The following is a 19,526-nucleotide window of genomic DNA, read 5'->3' as shown; positions in this document are numbered from 1 at the left end:
TGAATCGGGGAAGTGATTGAGAATGGAATATCATGGTACTTTTCTTAATTTGGCTGTGCTTCTGAACTCATTCTTGGCAGGGGAGAACAGGGAAAGAAGCGCGCCTGCGATAAAAAGTATAAAGAGGAGAGGAAAGGCTAAAAGACCCTTGAACTGAAATGCAGAGGAAAAGGTACTGTGGAGAAAAGTATGAAGAGAACATGCAACAAGGCATGAGAGGAGGGTAGAGAGGAAGGGAAAGGGGGAGTTAACTCGCTCGTGTCTCTTGCCTAACTCTCAATTAAGTCAATTTATGAAGAGGGTAATTCAAGGGTCTGCAATTTATATAAATTGCAATACATGGGAATGACATTTTGTTAATGGGTTTTCCAGCATTTTTGTGTACCTTCGATTTTACAGCATCTGCAGTTCCTTCTTAAACACTTTGTCTACTCCACTGCGAAATCTCAAGGTATGCCTACTTATTTCCTTCGCTTCATAGATGCTGCTGCACCCGCTAAGTTTCTCCAGCATTTTTGTGTACCTTTTGTTAATGGGGACTGTGAGTTTAGAGTTTGAAGGATGAAATATGCAAACAGGGAAGTAGCGATAGGAATGCTAGCACAGGAATACATAATACAAAGACAAGGAAATCTCTGGAGGGATCATGAGTAAAAGTAGCAGAGGTATTCAAGATGAAGAAAAGGCACAAAAACTGACAATATAGTTAGTAAGATTAGAGATGCCGCAGATACTGGGTTACAAAAAAGACACCAAGTGCTGGAGTAACTCAGTGGGTCAAGCATAATCTCTGAAGAACATGGATAGGTTGAGACCCTTCTTCAGTGATGTTGGGGTGGGGGAGGGGAGGGAGCTGGAAAAGGGGAGGGGCAGGCCAAAACCTGGCAAGTAATATCCGGAGTTCAAGAAGGAACTGCAGATGCTGGAAAATCGAAGGTACACAAAAATGCTGGAGAAACTCAGTGGGTGCAGCAGCATCTATGGAGCGAAGGAAATAGGTAATGTTTCGGGCCGAAACGTTACCTATTTCCTTCACTCCTTAGATGCTGCTGCACCCGCTGAATTTCTCCAGCATTTTTGTGTACCCAAGTAATATCTGGATATGGGTGAGTAAAATTAGAGTAGGTTTGCTTTTCAAATCAGGATCGGGTAGATTGATGCAGGAATAGGGTGGTTGCACGAAAGATCACTGGGTCATAAGGCTCGACGCACGGAGCCGCTAAATCCAACTGGAAGACATCCGTCACTTCCGGTATATGTTATTAATGCTAGAAACGCGTACTTTCCTACCTGTTAAAAACCGCCAAAATGTTGAATTTTTGCACTGAAAAAAATTGTGGGAGTCGGGGTAAGTGTGAGAGACATGTACCCAACTTTAGAATTTCAAATGTGAAGCGAAATGAAGGTATAGAGAAGCGAGAACTGAAGGGACTACAGCAGCTAAAGTGCTTGGTAAACATTGAAAATATCGGGAATTATCGCGTTTGCTCACTGCATTTCATCAAGTAAGGCATTATTTGTGTTTTTTCTTGATTCCTTTGGTATCTAAAAATTCTCAGAAGTGATAAATCTGGCTGTAAATTTTTCTTCAGATGCGTTTTCATTTTGTATGTAAAAACCCACGAGAACCATGGGTGATTTAAAAAATTTACAGCCAGATTTATCACTTCTGAAACTTTTTAGAGGCCAAAGGAATCAAGAAAAAACACAAATACTGCCTTAGTTGATGAAATGCAGTGAGCAAACAGCCAATGTTCGCCAAGCACTCTGGCTGTTGTTGTCCCTTCAGCTCTCGCTTCTATCTACCATCATTTCTCCTCACTTTTTGAATTCTGAAGTAGGCTAAATGTCTCACACGCTTATCCCGATTTCCATAATTATTTACAGCACAAAAATTGACAATTTCAGCGGGTTTTAATGGGCCCGCTACGCTGGAAACAATGGTAAGTGTCTACCCGCAGTACATCGCGTGTAATCCATTTGGAGTAGTGTAGCAACAGTACGGGTCGTGACCCGACTGCCGTGAAACCTCCCTATAGTGATATAGCACATAGTTGGATAGTTAGTAATTCAGACTGAGATGGGATACAGAGTGGGATGGATTGCAAAGATGTCGTAATCATTTGTGTTTTTTTTGGCTGCATCATTAAACTTGCTGCAACGTTCGTTCCAATTGTATTGAGCAGGCTGTGAGCGAGCCAAATGTGAAGACTAATTTGATCTAATTTATTTTAGCTCCAGGCAGCAGGCTTACTTCATAACTGTCAGTCAATTGAAGAGCAAACAAGGCTTTACTCTAATTATATGGAAGATTACTTTAATCAGAATCTTGTTTTAAAATCCCTGTGGAATGTTTGTTGAAGTATACAACTTCCACTTCTGCAGTGTTCCTTGTTTATTGGAGAAAGACTTTGCAGTGCTGTAAAGGGAGGGAGAAAATAGAGCAAAAAATCAAAGCTTCCACAAAGGTTGCTAAGGTTGCTCGTGACGATAAAATTAATTGAGAAATATATCTTTGGAACTTTTACTTTACGAGATAATGTTTATACTTAGATTCTGGGAGTATCTCATGCAGGAAAAAATATATAAAACATTGTGAATTACCTGGTTTTATCGTGTTTATCCTGGAACGTGTTGTTATGGGTACATCTGACATGTGGGAGTCATTTAAAGGCCAGTTGATCAAAGTACAATCATGTTCCAGTGAGGAGAGGGGATGAGGATAGCAAAGAGGATAGAACTTTGCATGAATAAAAACATTTTAAATTTGGTCCAAAAAAAAGGAAGCGTATACAAGATTTAAGAGGATTTAAATCCGACAGGAACATTGAAGAATATAAAACAAGGAGGAAAGTACTCTAGCAGCACATTGGAAGGGCCAAAAGGGGCCAATAAATGTCACTGGTGAGGCAGATTAAAGAAAATCCCAAGGATCTTTATACCTACATTAAAAGCTGGAGGGTAACCAGGGAGAAGATAGGACTTCTCAAGGGTAAAGGAGGGAATTTGTGCTTTGAGGCAGGAGATGTAAGTGCGGTACCAAACAAGTACTTTGCATCTGCCTTCACCAAGAAGGAGGATATGGAGTTAAATATGCAAGGGCTGTTTGAGATTAAGAAGGAGGTGGTGTTGAGGTTCTTAAAGAACACCAAGGTGGATAAATCCCCAAGACGTGACAGAATGTATCCATAGTTATTGAGAGAGACAAGAGAGATTATGGGATCTTTGACAAAGATCTTTGCATCCTTACTATCCATGGGCGAGATCCTGGAGAACTGCAGGGTAGTTAATATTGTTTTATTGTTTAAGAAGGGAAGTAGAGAGAATCCAGGGAATTATGTTCGTGAGACTCCTGTCAGTGCTAGGGAAACTATTTAAGAAGATTCTTAGGAATAGGATTTACTCCCATTTGGAAAAGAATGGGTTAGTTAGAGACAGTCAGCTTTCTATGCAACAGGTCATACCTTATAAATTTGATTGATTTTATTTTGAGGAGGTGACAAAGGTGATTGATGATCTACAGTGTTGGATTGTAGAAAAGTATTTGATGAAGTCCTCCAGGGTAGGCTGATGCAGAAGATTAAATTGCACTGGATTGCCAGTAACTTGATCGTATGGATTAAAAACTGGCTTACTGGTAGAGGGTTGTGGTTGGAGGAATATATGCTAGAGGTCTGTGACCGGTGGATTTCCACAGGAATCTGCGTTGTTTGTGATAATTACAAATGACTTGAACATAAATGTTGATGGGTTGGTTAGTAAGTTTGGAAATGACACCAATATTGTTGGGGTTGAAGACTGTGAGGAAGGCTGTTGTATACAGCAGGATATAGATCAACGAATGGGTGGAGAAATGGCAGATGAAGTTTAATCCGAGGAAGCATGAGGTGTTGCACCTTTGGAGGTCGAATAGAGTCATAGAGTGATACAGCGTGGAAACAGGCCCTTCGGCCTAACTTGTCCACACCGACCAACATCCCAGCTGCCTGTGTTTGGTCTACATCCCTCCAAAACTGCCCTATCCATGTACCTGTCTAATTGTTTCTTAAACATTGGGATAGACCCTGCCTCAACTATCACCTCAGGCAGCTTGTTCCATACAGCCACCACCCTTTGTGTGAAAAAGTTATCCCTCAGATTCCTATTAAATCATTTCCCCTTCACCTTAAACCTATGCCCTCTGGGCAAGAGACTCTGTGCATATACCTGATCTTTTCCTCTCATGGATGTAAGGGGAAAATCTCAAATTATTGACAAGACCCTTAACAGCATTGATGTTCAGAGAGATCTTGGGGTCCAAGTCCATAACTCCCTGAAAGTGGCAACACAAGTAGATAGAGTGGTAACGAAAGCTGGACGTGGAGGGGAGACCTGATAGAAGTATATACAACCACGGAAGGTGTAGACAGGGCAAGTTTTTTTCAGAGGGTGGTGGGTGCCTGGAACACACTGTCGAAGGTCGTGGTGGAGGTAGATTATGATAGTATCATTTAGGAAACTTTTGGATGGGCACATGCTACGCAAGGAATGGAGGGATATGTAATATATGCAGGCAGATAAGAGTTGATCTTGGCATCACATTCTGCACGGTCAATGTGGGCTGAATGGCCTGCTCCTGTGCTGCACTGAGTTGTGTTCTATGTTAACCTCAAATACCTGGAATTGGAACTCACTTTTCCCATTAATTTGATGTATCAGATGGTTGCTCCTAACAGACTGAGACTACATCTGCCTATGGAACAATGGCAATAAATGAATGCTTTACCAAGCTACTGTGCCTGCAAAATGTTCAAACAAGGTAAACCAGAAAAAAAAAATAGGTATAGAAGCACAGGTAGGGCTGCACTGCTGGACCTTAAAGGCAGGAATTGGCAGAACCTGAGAGCTTTATGGTTTATAAGCAAAGATGTGGGCACCTTTTTATTATCTAGTTTGTCACCTCGGTCGGATCTTGTCATCCATGCAACTCAAAAATAATTTGAGTAAAATTATTTTTAAATAAAAGTTAGATGAAAACTTGAGAATTATACAAACATTCCCGCATTGTATAGTTCTAATTCAAGTTTAAAAGTGTTTCTAATGGTGCTAGCATTGGGTATATAATGCATGGTGAACATTGTGTCTGTGTGTGGCAGTTGTGGCGTGCAGTGCTGAGGAAGGATTTTCTCTGTCTCTGCTCACCTCCCTTGGAAGGTGACAGATCTTCCAACTATCACACACTTTTCAGTACCATCCTTCGGGTGTGCAGTGTCTGCCCTTGGCTCTCTGCACCATTGCAAACTGCTTCAGCTGCTTAGGAAATGTGGAGTCCCCTCATGTATTTAAAATAATACTGCATTAAATCACTTCCATATAATAGCATTTTTAAACAACACTTTTAAAGTGGTAATAAAAGGTGGTCAAGAGTTGTTTATCCTTTGGGCATACTTTCAGCACAAGTTTCCACTGTTACTGCAGAAGGAAGCACGGTGTGGGTGCTCAGCATTAGTAATATTTTGGAAAGAGAAGCTAGTACAACCATACTGCAGTATTTCACCACATCACAGTGGCCATTTTTAATATTCAAAAGGCAGTTGTTAATATTGTTTTAAAAACATACATGTCTTTCATTTGTCCGGGGTTAGGGATGAAAGCAGTAAAGAGGATGAGGAAGATGAAGAGGATGAGGAAGATGAAGAGGAGGAGGTTGGTGATGATGGTGAAGAGAGGGAAGATGAAGAGGAAGAATTTGAGTGCTACCCACCAGGAATGAAAGTCCAAGTGAGATATGGTCGAGGGAGGAACCAGAAGCTCTATGAAGCCAGCATTAAAGATTGTGACGTGGAGGGTGGAATGGTCCTGTACCTGGTACACTACTGTGGCTGGAACGTGAGGTGAGTTAGAAGTATAAACCGCATACAGAGTTGTTAAAGGGGAAGGTCAATGCAAATTAAATCACTCCATTAATATGGCGCATCTTCCTTCTCTTTCCTAATAGTCTTGTTATCCTTCTAGCCTGTAGACTTCCAGTTAGTGCTTTGGAACTTGTGCAGGAGGACTTGGGTTTTCTGCAGATCTAGTGAACATTGCCCAGCACTTTTCCTTCTGTTGCTGTAATATTTTACCACCCTTGAAGTAAATTGACGTATTTGCACTTTTACTCTCTGCCTTGCTGCTGTAAATTACGCTGTTAGTCCCGCTAAATGCTAGATTCCTGTACTGGAAGCATCATTGCATTAACTGCAGAGACTGACTTTTTTTTCAAATTTTGTTGACCCTCCCTCATTTTCCATTGCTACTGGCTCGGAGATGCTCTTGCTTGATGTGAAGTGTTTCCATTCCTTAATGAAGGGGGCAAGAAAACTGAGCATAATAAAAGCATTACTTCACTGAACACTATCTACACTGAACACGTCATATTAACCAACATCAACATGCATTTGAAACACCATTTTAATGTGGAAAAGTATCCCAGGACTTTTCACAGGAAAACCAAGAAACCTAAGGAAATAATGGAAGTTATGACCACATACAAGTGAAAGTTTTAAAGAGAGTCTCAGAGAAGTAGGCAAAACTGGAAAAAGTGGGCCTATGGGAGAACCTAGGCAGTTGAAGGCACTGCTGCCAACATTGGACTGACACAAACGAGGCGTGCATGGAGTCTGATTTGGAGAATCTTGAAGATTGTTTCTTTGTGATTATAGATTCTAGTAAATAAAAAAACTTAGATGGGGAAAAAGAAAGGAGGGCTGAGGCCCTGGGTATAATTTAAAGATTGCATTGAAAATTTGTATCCTCCAATCTGGATCCTTGATTCTATTCTGAAGAAGGGTCTTGACCCGAAACGTCACCCATTCCTTCTCTCCAAAGATGCTGCCTACTCCAGTTTTTGGTGTCTATCCTTGATTCTGACACTGTGATAAACCTCTGGCATAATCATCTTGGGTTAGGTAACCAGTGGTTATGAGAGGTAGTACCTTGTTATCTGAACGCCAGATGCCTTTCAACTGCAGAAGCCTGGGTTCGCTGGTTGCTTTGCATTTACGGCAAAGAAGGGAGCAAACCAATCAACCTTTAAAAACATCCTTCTTCCTAACTAACAGAATTGAGTGGTTGAATTTCAAAGGGCAAAAGTAGTAACTACTTTATCCCATCGGTGCCCGAAGAATGAGGCATGTGTAGTGCTTCTAACTGTTAAATTGAATGTCTGGCGTGTTCCTTAAATAAACTTGCATTTGGTTTGGCTTTTCACTGAGGAAATGTCCCAAGGTGGTGCACAGGCATAGAGTCAAAGAGTCACACAGCATGAAAACGGGCTCTTCGGCCCAAATTGCCCACACTGAATAACGTCCTATCTACACTAGTCCCATCTGCCTGCATTTGGCCCATATCCCTCCAAACCTGTCCAATTCATGTACCTGTCTAAATGTTTCTTAAATGTTGCGATAGTACCTGCATATTAAACAAAATTCAACTAAGCCACAAGAGATAATACCAAGCAAAGATGTTTAAAAGCTTGGTAATGGATGGAGATCAGAGAGATTTGATATGGAGTTTGGGGTTGGAGGAGTGATGAGAAAGCAACAATTTGCAGGTTGGGGGGAGAGTGGTGTAAATTAGAAAGGACAAGTGGCCAGAGTCAGTAAGCACTGAAATCTTGTTAAGACATGACGAGAGGCACAACCGTGGATATGTTTGAACATTAGGATTAAAATTGGGGAGCTAGCACAGATGAGCAAGAGTAATACTGCATGTATGGAACTTAGTGTGACTTAAGATGCCAGCACAGTGAGAACATGTTTACTCATGAGATGGTTCTGCTCACTTTGCTTCTCAGAAGTAATATGCGGATTCAGATTAGTGTATTATCATATGACCAGAATGCAACAAAATTCCCTGTTTACATGTAGCTTATATAGTAGATAGCATTCAGTAATGGTATTAACAACAATGAATATAACAACAAATGCAAAACAGCAGGATGTAAGATTGCAGTGCAATCTGAATTAGTGTAAAAAGATAATGGAATAACCGAATGAGGTAGAGCTATAAGAGTAATAGCAGCACCTCCAGGAAGAGGATGTGAAAGTGACATTTGGTTAGGAGTTTGATAGCCACGGGGAATAAGCTGTTCTAAAATATGATCATCTGGGCTTTCGAGCTCCTGTATCTTCTCTCAAAAGGTAGGAGAGAGAAAATGGGAATGGGCAGGATGGCAGACATCCTTGACAATACTTTCAGCCTTCCTGATGCAACGGACCGTGAAGATGGACTGGATCGAAGGATGTGGTGAGCTTGTGATGGATTCAGTGTAACATTCTCTGCAGGTTCAGGTAGTCAAGAACAGAGCAGTTGGCATATCAGGCTGAGATGCGTCAGAATACTATCTACAGCACATCTGTTGCAGTTTGAGAGAATCCTCTTGGACATGCAATTCTTCTTAGCTGCCTAAGAGTAAATGCGTTTACTGATTTACTGATGGGAAGGTTCACTAAGTGTTGAGGCACTAGCAATTCAGAGCTCCTTGTGCAAACAATCTGCTCTGTTTTTAACCTGAAATGTTGTGTGGAGCCTGCATTGAGGGTGGGTGAAAGTGTGGCTTGTCTCCCTCTGCTCTGTCGTAGTGGTGTAGAAGTAGCTCAGCTCTGTATCACTCTCCCTTTCAGAAAAGGAAGGTGTGGAGTTAATATTTTTTGGGGAGAATTAAAATGTAGTTGAAGCGGGGAGCAAAATTTACAATTCCTCTGGTTGTTTTTTTTAGACTACCGCAGTATTTTCTTGCACTGCTCTCCCCCCCACTATCCCAACCGATCCCTCCCACAGCTCTCTAGAATTTTTGACCAATCTGTTAACAAGCCATTTGATGATTTTCTACCCAAGTGGAAAAATGTTTTGTTGCACATATTTGAGAATTTCCTTAAGTTTATAATTCGAGCAAATTGGTTCATTGGAATACATTTTAGAACCTATTTGAACCCTTTCAAAAAACACATTTTGCTAATTTGTTAAAGTTCCAGAAAGCCATTCTGCAGCATGGTTGTTTTTAACCCTGGCTTGTTTACTTTGACAGTGGCATTACCATGCATGGGCTGTTCAATTGTTTTTGTGAAAAGAAAGATATGCATGCTTATTTTTACCAATTAATTGGGGAAGTTATTTCAAAGCATTGCTCACATATTTAGTTTGCATGGACCAGTTAAAGAAAACGTTATGTTAAATTAATTATTCTCTTTTTTTTCTATGTTGAAGTGTTGTTCAAGATGACCATGTTGTTGGAATTCATATTCACATGGCAGCAACTTTTAATATTCATTTCTGTCTGAGGCTCATAGCAGGATTAAGCACATTTTAATGCTAAATTATATACATGTATTCTCTCATTTCAAGTGAGCTTTGCTTTGATCATAAGTGTTTACACTGCCGGTGGATTCACTCACACTGCACTTCCAGTGGGGAGCCAATTGTGATACGTGAACCTTTTGTACTACTTGTGCTAATCATTCCAACACATGGTGTGAGCTTCCTTTTTTGTTTTTCAGGTATGATGAATGGATTAAGGCAGATAAAATAGTGCGACCTGCAGATAAAAATGTTCCAAAAATCAAACACAGAAAGAAAATAAAGGTAGGCATATTAATATCAGACACCTGACATATAAATATTCTGTAAAAGAACAACTAATATATTTAAACTGTACAAATGATGTATCATGGTTTGATCATGGCCCTGTTGAAAAATAGTTAGGTCTGTGCATTGGATTTCAAAGTAGTATAAATATTGCAATTAGACCATTTATTCTCAACAAATGACATTGTAACCCTGTGATATTGTGTTCTGTATTGTTTTATTCCTGTTTTCTTTAACTAGTTAACATGATCACTGCTTTAATTGCTTGACTTACATAACACTTTCCACAGCGTCCCAATGTCCATTCAGTATTTTGAAGTCTTTTGTCCTACAATTCTAACAAAAATAGCTTCTTTTTTTATAATATTGTTTATATTTTCATTTCTTCCAGCCAGTTAGCATTCTACTTCAATGTAACGTCTCCCTTAGTTCAATATCTCTTCAATTGTAGGGAGCAGAAGTAAAAATTGATAATGTAACAATCCCTGATTTTTAAGAGTGAATTCCAAACAAGTTGCCATCCCTGTAGGTGCTTGTAACCGTGGGCGTTCTGATGTATGAGCATTTCAGGAGAATGTTAATCAAGGGGATAAAGGACTAAACATGCTCAACTAATACTCAACATCTATATATTTATGGATTGCTGAGCAGACGATAATAAATTGGTGTGATGACTTTTATAATATCCTGATTTGCTGGTGGTTTTTAGCCAATTAAATCTATTGAGGTATAATCTGGAAAGAGGGTAACCAATTTGCGAACTGTATTTGGAAGGTCCCACAATGTCAATGAGATATTGACCATATCATCTGTTTTAGTAGTCTTCAGAGGTTTGCCAATTCCCACAGCACTAACACAGCACATGCTTCAAGCCTCCACACATTTACTTCCCTGTAGACAGGAACCTGGCTGCTCATTTGCATTCTAAAAGATAAACACTATGATCACATCAAAACAAGTTTTCTCAAAACAACTCAACTCAAAATCAGTAATCCAATATCCTTAAACCCTTTAAAAATAGATCATTTTTAAGAAAAAACAATTTAAAAATTATTCCCAGTTCCAATCTATCTCCCCAAATTCATAAATGTATACTAATCACAATTTTCCCACAATTAACATTTTTTCTCTGTGATATTGGCTCCAATCTCATCTCACTCTAACCAAGATGCCAAAAGCATTCATGTCTCTTTTTGAACTCAGTTCAAAAGATAAGAAATAGGGGAAAAAAAACCTTAAAATAGCAATAATACAAAACAAACTGCATATTTGCATCTCTCCTCTGTTTAAGAGCTAAAAGAAAACAAAGAATCATTTAATTTCCACATAAATAGATAAGCATATCCAAAGAACAAAGGGAAATAAATTAACTGTGTGGCTCCACCCCCACACAACTGCAACTTAATAAAGAGACACTATCTCTTAATTCATTTTTTTTCTGGGATATTCACTCACATGTTGCCACACCTCATGCCATATGCTAAATCTCACAGATATTCACACACTTTAAAACAAAATTCTCACTCAAAAGTAACACAATTATACACACCTCATGGAAATTATTCAAAATCTTAAAACTTTGATACACCCAAATACACTCATAAGCTTGCCCACCATTCCACACGTGATGTACTGAATTAACATGGAATTTTCACAAAGGAAAATGGTCATCAGAATTAAGTTTTTAAATTTTAATGTATATCTCCATTGTTACCAGCATTCGTAAGGCAATGTATATAATATGAAAGAACGGACAGAAAAACATCAGTTACACAAACTTGTCCGAGAGGGCGAGGTCAGAGGCCAATCAAAGAGTCAATGGCGCAGCCCTCTCGTTTCGAAAAATCGCGCTGCACGTTAGAGGCGTCCCTCTGCATTAACTTTACATTACCCATGTCTTGGCAAGGTCATTCTGTCTACTAGAATCTTTGGTTCTGTGGGGACCAATGTGCAAAATTCGCAAGCTAGGGCATTCCCCTGGGAGACTTTGTCACGCCACTCGTATGGGCATTGCACTTAACAATGGCCAGGTGGACTGGGAGGGCTGAGGCTAGCAGTGTGGCTAGAGCAGTGGCCAGCGTTGTCTTTAAGTTGTGAAAGTTGTCTTCTCGTTGGAATGAGAGAGTTAAAATGAAAAAGAATTAACCAAGCCCAGAACAGAAAACACTCATCTGCTAGGAATGGGCATTATCATTCATAATGGGATGGTCCAATTCCCTGTCAGTCAGGATCCTGGGGGCTGTGATTAGACAGTGATCCAGATTGTGATTGGTCATACTCCCTGTCATTCAGGATCATGCCACGCCCCACAAACCGTTGGGTCACTCACAATCTCCTCTTGTCTCTCTAAACCCCCCCTCTCTCCCTATGGGATCTTAGTGGGGTAGCTCCTGCTGCCAGGACATACAGGGTAGGTGTACACTATTCCCAACTTTGTTCCCCCTTCCCTCCCGAATTTGTTCCTTATCCCCCCCCTCTTCCATAAACAGGGTCGCCATGCCAGACAATGGGTCCCTGGGGATATTTCGTTTTGGCGCCTTTTTTCTTTTTACTAATTGTCGCTTAATTTGCGACTCAATCGGGTCTTTACCTTTTTGGCCTTTCCCTGTTGTTTTATTATGCCAATTACATTCTACTTGTAACACATCCCAATCCTTAGGTATACCATCCTTTTTCATCTTTTCTGCCTTTTTAACAGTTTCTACATTCCATGTTCCTCCGACTGACCAGGATTCATCTCCCAAACGTTCGGTTAACTTATAACTTAATATTTTATAGTCTTTGTTACTTTAGGATTCAAATAACACATATGTGGGACGGGTGTTTCCCCGTCACTTTTATCCAGATTATTCCCCATAGCCGCGAGTTTCTCTCTGCACAGCAACTTCTCAACCTAGCCGTGAGTTTCTCTCTGCTGGCAACTTCTCAATCTAACTGCATGTTTCTCTCAGCCCGGCTACTTCTACTTTCCAAGTAGTAAAACACTTTACCGGCTACTCTCCTAGTAGCAAAATACCTTACCAACTATTTTCCTAGCAGCAAAATCTCTTACCAACTACTTTCCAAGTAGCAAAAATTCATTAATTTACGACAAACCTTTTTAGTTTGCTCTATCCAATCGCCGACTACTCTCCTCGTAACAAAATACATAATTTATGACAAACTTTTTTAGTTTGCTCTATCCAATCGCTGACTACTCTCTTAGTAGCAAGATATAGGCACAAATGTTCTTACCGTTGTCTGTATTAAGGACCTCAGCGGGGAACCAGCTCATTTGTGCCGTTGGAGAAGGACCACAGATGTTCCCGGGAGATTCTACGGGAGTCGATCTCAAAGGGTCCGATTAGAGCTGTTTTCTCCCTGTCCGATCCTGGTCACTCTGTAGCCCCTTACACAGTCATCTGTTGATGGTCCCAGTGAGATCCTGCCGACTACGCCAATGATAAGGTTCACTTCTTAATAAACAGACAACTCACAAAAACGTTAGGTAAACCAACTCAAGCTTTACAGATCATCGGCCGGCGGAAATGACAGGGATATACCAGTCAAGTAAGCAACAGACACTTGACTTCCCCATGCTACCACTTCAATGAACAAAGCTTAGCATGGTGTTTTATATTGTGTGTGTGCGTCACTTAGTCACATTCCAAAGATATTAGTGTTAAAGAGGGAACTGCAGATGCTGGAGAATCGAAGGTTACACAGAAAAGCTGGAGAAACTCAGCGGGTGCAGCAGCATCTATGGAGCGACGTTTCGGGCCGAAATCTATTGCGTCCGCTGCTCTAGATGTCAGCAGATCTATATCGGTGAGACCAAGCGGAGGTTGGGCGATCGTTTCGCCGAACACCTCCGCTCGGTCCGCAATAACCTAGCTGACCTCCCGGTGGCTCAGTGCCCCCTCCCACTCCGTCTCCGTCTCTGTCCTGGGTCACCTCCATTCCAAAGATATTAGTCAAATGGTCTAATATTCCGTTTGGGGAGTCAACCCCGGGGGCATAACATCGACTTCTCCCAATTCTGTTAGTCACGTCTCTGACGACTCCCCTGCTGTCTGAGCCTTCCGTACTCCTCCTTTTCTCTTTAGTAGACACCCACCCCCACCCCTGATCAGTCTGAAGAAGGCGGCCCGAAACTTATCTAGTTGGTTCGCTCCATAGATGCTGCTGCAGCCGCTGAGTTGCTCCAGCTTTTCTGTGTAACCAAAGATATTAGTCATGGTCTAAATGTAGCCAATATACATCACGTCTGACGACGCGTCTGAGCTTGTCTCTTATCATTTAGTAGACACATTTCAAAGGCATCTTATCAGTTGGTATCAGTTGGTACTTACAGGACAAGACATTTCAAAGGCATCGGTCATTGTCTCAATATACATCACCTGAGACAAGCCATGTTTTACTACTTGGAATACAAGCTACAACCTAGTCAAGTATTCCACCATGTATCTTTTATATATTTAAAAACATTTAACCTTTCCATGTTGCCTCCCTGGTTCCATGGTCCAGGATGTCTTGGAGCGGGTACATGACATTCTCAAGGGAGAGGGTGAGCAGCCACAAGTCATTGTGCATGATGGCACAAATGACATGGGTAGGAAAATCAATTTGGTCCTACAAAATGCATATAGAGTTAGGTGAAAGGATAAAAAAGCAGGACCTCCAGGATAGGATCAACAGATTGGTTGCAGAACAACGTGCTGGTGAGGGTAGGAACATGAAGATAGGACAGATTAATGAGTGGCTGAGGAGCTGGTACAAGGAGCAAGGTTATGTGGACATTTGTGTTCTCTTCTGGGTAGAGGTGACTTGTACAAGAGGGATGTGTTGCACCTGAACTGGAGGGAAACAAGTCAAAGTCAATGTCAATTTTATTCGTCACATACACCCGAAGGTGCAGTGAAATGAATTTGCCAGCAGCGATACACTTAAAAAGAACACACAATACACAATAAGATTTAACACAAACATCCACCACAGCATTCTTCACAAAGTTCAGCCAGTCCTCCTCCCTTGTTCACCCGCGGTCGGGGCCATGAATGGCCTGCAGGTTTGTAGGTTAATTGGCTTCGGTAAAATTGTCCATAGTGTGTGTAGGATAGCGTTAGTGTGTGCGGATTGCTGTTCGGCGCGGACTCAGTGGGCCAAAGGGTCTTTTTCCGCGCTGTATCTTTAAATTAAACTAAATTAAAAAATACACTATCTATTTAAAAGGAATTGGGAGGGTGCCTGAACTAGCATTGACAGACAACACATATGGGCAAAAGAATAACTAAGGAAAGGATAGGGCACCAAGGGTACAACCTATGCATGGAGCTGGGAAACCTAGATGAGGTGAACAGATGAGATGACACACTTCTCGGCTGTTATCACTGTTGAAATGGTCATTATAATTATAAATGGGCGAAATTCTACATTACCATCAGAAAAGAGGGGATAATAGGTATCTAAGTGGATGTAAAAGGTGGCACAACTAGTAAAGCTGTGATCTGTCCTCTGGTGCTGTCTATATGGTGTTTGCCAATAACTTTCTTACGAGTGCTCTGGTTTTCACCCTCATCCCATAGGCATGCAGGTTGGAAGGTTAATTGGCTGCTGTAAATTGCAAGGTGTGAGTGGTAGAATCTGGAGGCTCGTAATGGAAATATAGGAAGAATAGATTAAGGGAATCCTAGTTAAGAATGAGATTGCTTAGTTAGCCAACATACAGTGCATTCAGAAAGTATTCAGACCCCTTCACTTTTTCCACATTTTGTTGTGTTACAGCCTTATTCTAAAACAGATTAAATTTTAAAACAATTATCATCAATCTACACACAATACCCCATAATAAAAAAGCGAAAACAGGTGTTTGGAAATGTTTGCAAAATAATTAAAAAGAAATAACTGAAATATCACATTTATATAAGTATTCAGACCCTTTACTCAGTATTTTGTTGAGGCACCTTGGCAGCAATTACAGCCTCACGTCTTCTTGGATATAACGCTACAAGCTTGGTACACCTGTATTTGGGTAATTTCTCCCATTCTTCTCTGCAGATCCTCTCAAGCTCTGTCAGGTTGGATGGGGAGCGTTAATGCTATTTTCAGGTCCCTTCAGAGATGTTCGATTGGGTTCAGGTCCGGGCTCTGGCTGGGCCACTCAAGGACATTCACAGACTTGTCATGAAGCCACTCCTGCGTTGTCTTGGCTGTGTGCTTAGGGTCATTGCCCTGTTGGAAGGTGAACTTCTGCGCTAGTCTGAGGTCCTGAATGCTCTGGAGCAGGTTTTCATCAAGGATCTCTCTACTTTGCTCCATTCATCTTTCCCTCGACCCTGACTAGTTTCCCAGTTCCTGCCGCTGAAAAACATCCCCACAGCATGATGCTGCCACCACCATGCTTCACCGTAGGTATGGTATTGGCCAGGTGATGAGCGGTGCCTGATTTCTTCCAGACATGACGCTAAATGGCCTTTCATTATTTTTAAACTGTGACCCCTGGTTCTGGACTACTCCAATATCCTGCATCTACCCTGTCCAATCCTTTAAAAATGTTATATGTTTCTATGATATCCTCTCATCCTTCTAAATTCCAGCGAATACAAGCCCAGTCGACCCATTCTTTCAACATATTGTCAATCCCGCCATCCCGGCCATTAACCTGATAAACCTATGCTGCACTACCTTAATAGCAAGGATGTCCTTCCTCAAATTAGGAGACCAAAGCTGCACTCAATACTCCTAGTGTGGTCTCATCAGGGCCCTATATCAATTGCAGTAGGACCTCCTTGCTCCTATACTCAAATCCTCTCGCTATGAAGGCCAACATGCCATTTAGCCTGGTAAGATGTTGCAGAATCTTAACTACATCCTCTCATAGACTGGTGTATCTTTCCTGAGGTAAATTGTGCAGAATTGAATATCATAATACAAATGCAATTCAGGTAAATTTGCACAAAAATAACACCTGATACCCATGACTATCTGGACTACACTTCTTCCCACCCTGCTTCCTGTAAGGACTTCATCCCCCACTCCCAATTCCTCCGTCTACGCTGCATCTGCTCCCAGGATGAGGTGTTCCACACCAGGGCATCTGAAATGTCCTCATTCTTCAGGGAAAGGGGGTTCCCCTCCTCAACCATAGATGAGGCTCGCACCAGGGTCCTTCCATACCCCGTAACACTGCTCTCTCACCCCATCCCCCCACTCGCAACAAGGGCAGAGTCCCCCTAGTCCTCACCTTTCACCCCACTAGCCGTCACATACAAGTAATCCTCCATCAGTTTCGCCACCTCCAACGTGACCCCACCATTCGCCACGTCCTCCCATCTCCCCCCATGTTTGCCTTCCGCAAAGACCGCTCCCTCCGTAACTCCCTTGTCAATTCTTCCCTTCCCTCCCGTACCACTCCCTCCCCGGGCACTTTCCCTTGCAACCGCAAGAGATGCTACACTTGTCGCTTTACCTCCCCCCTCGACTCCATTCAAGGACCCAAGCAGTCGTTCCAGGTGCGACAGAGGTTCACCTGTATCTCCTCCAACCTCATCTATTGCATCCACTGCTCTAGATGTCAGCTGATCTACATCGGTGAGACTAAGCGGAGGCTGGGCGATCGTTTCGCCGAACACCTCCGCTCGGTCCGCATTAACCAACCTGTGGCTCAGAACTTCAACTCCCCCTCCCATTCTGTATCCGACCTCTCTGTCCTGGGCCTCCTCCATGGCCAGAGCGAGCAACACCGGAAATGAGAGGAACAGCACCTCATATTCCGTTTGGGGAGTCTGCATCCTGGGGGCATGAACATTGAATTCTCCCAATTTTGTTAGCCCTTGCTGTCTCCTCCCCTTCCTCAGCCCTCGGGCTCCTCCTCCTCCTCCTTTTTCCTTTCTTCTCCCCCCCCCCCCCCATCAGTCTGAAGAAGGGTTTTGGCCCGAAACGTTGCCTATTTCCTTCGCTCCATAAATGCTGCTGCACCCGCTGAGTTTGTCCAGCATTTTTGTGTACCTGATTTATAAAATACATTGCTGTCTTGGGGAAAAATATATTTTGCAAAATAGGGAATGTTGATGTCCATCTGCATTTCAGAGTAAGATGGATAAAGAAAAGGAAAGGAGCGATAAAAAAGATAAGGAAGATAAATCTCCAAGCAAGTCAATGCGTGTCCGCCGGCTCTTAAAGAGCACAGCTCATGCTGTGGCGTCAGACATTTCCCCCAAAATAATGGGAGCTGGCGCGAGGAGCTGTGAAGCAGACATTTCTACAATGGGCATCATCAATGGAGTGCAAGGTAATAAGTAACTTTTGAAAAGGGGCACTTGAACGTTGTGAGGATTTATACTTGCATCTTAGATTGGTTGATTAAAACAAAATAATATTTGCTAAATGCTTGACTGCAGTACTCCCGAACAATGTAAGAACAATATATGTTTCTGACTGATATTTGGAAAAAACACTAAGCACCCTGATTAATTTTATTCCCTAAGCGATTGGTAAATGATCTGAGACTAATCTCAAGGGTGAAGTTCTACTCTGGTAAGTGGTGGAAATGGCATGAATGGGGCTGTATGATTTGTATTCCTTACTTTGGTTTCTGGGTGGGAATGTCATGAGTTTGGGTCTCGCTCAAGACATTAGGAGATAATGTAGCCCATCACCTTCTGCTGCTGGAAGATTGTGTTGCACTTTCCTATGCAGAAATATTAAACCAAAGCCTGTCTTCCTTCAGAGGTTGTGCAGGATCCCAAGCACTATTTTGTAATCAGTCATGGGTCATTAATAGGTTTCCCTTGTGAGCTGGACAATAGCTATCTGTCAACCAACATCATGATATCAATGCATTTGGTCATTTATGTGATGCCATTCATGTTTGCAAGACTTTCTGTGCATTAATTCTCTACTGTATGTTCTGCACCATTATCCAACTTCAAAGTGTAGTTTATAGCTGTAATGGCCTCTGGAACATCCTGTGGTTGTGAAAGGGGACTGTAAAAACACATTTCATACACGACTTGTAGAAACCTGAATGAGTGAATGAAGATTTGAGGGGCATTGGTTGTGAGGCTGCAATAATTGCAGCACATCTTTGCATAAATTGAAGAAGATAGACTATTCCAATGGCTAATACTTTTCAAAAATGATTTTAACATTTGTGGAAGAAGAGGGAGAAGATTGATGGGCAATGATGGGGACAAGTGGGGTAGTCTGATTCATGCTTGAATTGGAATTTATAGGGAGAAAGAAAGGAATGTACTGCTGGTAAAAAAGAGAATGGGAAAGACAGTTGTACAAATTAAGTGAGAAAAAAAACTTTAGGTACATTTGCTTTAAAAAAAAATAATTTAATTTAAAAAAAGGCCTTGTGGATACTTTGGTCCACCTCAACAAAGTCATTGGAACATCGTTTTTTTGCAAATGTTACATGCACATTTCATTCATTGTATCCTTAATTCCTTTGCTAATAAATGAATTACAATCTGCATAATTATATGTATGTGTACATTGTAATCACATTAAAGTAGGATCAGGCTGCACATGCCACCTTTATGACTTCCTCAAAACATATCCAGTATCAAGTCACCAAATGGCTGCATTCGGTAAGGCCCATGCAGCATCATTGACATTTTAACCTGTTATTAGTTTGTTTTAGTGAGTGTGAAATATCATCAGAACACAGAAGATTCACCTAATTTATTTCAATTCATACAGAGGAATCATCTGTGCCTGCCTGCCTGAGTAGATGGAAAAAAGCCTTAGTTATTGGTCTCAACCTATATCATGTACAGATGCTCTCCACCATGTCAGATTACCAGTTTGGGTAGTTTGCTTAAACGTTAGAGCAAGTGTAACACCCTAAGACAGGAGCCCAGCTCAAAAAGACCAGAAATTAAAGCAAACAAATTACTGGAAATGCTCACTGATAATGTTACTCATTGAAGACC

The 19,526-nt window shown here is 41.5% G+C and overlaps 1 protein-coding gene across 3 annotated transcripts in view; it reads left to right on the top strand.

Moving 5' to 3' along the window:
- arid4b (AT-rich interaction domain 4B) overlaps window positions 1-19,526 on the top strand; it is a 136,630-nt gene that overhangs the window by 86,849 nt on the left and 30,255 nt on the right. For 2 of the 3 annotated variants that reach the window (XM_055635149.1, XM_055635148.1), the window contains 3 exons: window positions 5,625-5,873; window positions 9,519-9,603; window positions 17,674-17,875. In XM_055635149.1, coding sequence (XP_055491124.1) covers window positions 5,625-5,873; window positions 9,519-9,603; window positions 17,674-17,875 — 536 coding nt within the window. The remainder of the gene's footprint in view (window positions 1-5,624; window positions 5,874-9,518; window positions 9,604-17,673; window positions 17,876-19,526) is intronic. The other variant, XM_055635150.1, reaches the window with a different exon arrangement.

The sequence above is a fragment of the Leucoraja erinacea genome, chromosome 5 (assembly GCF_028641065.1).
Source record: "Leucoraja erinacea ecotype New England chromosome 5, Leri_hhj_1, whole genome shotgun sequence".
NCBI classification, from domain to species: Eukaryota; Metazoa; Chordata; class Chondrichthyes; order Rajiformes; family Rajidae; genus Leucoraja; species Leucoraja erinaceus.
The sequence above is the reverse complement of the archived record's forward strand: the minus strand, read 5'-3'. Positions and strand labels throughout refer to the sequence as shown.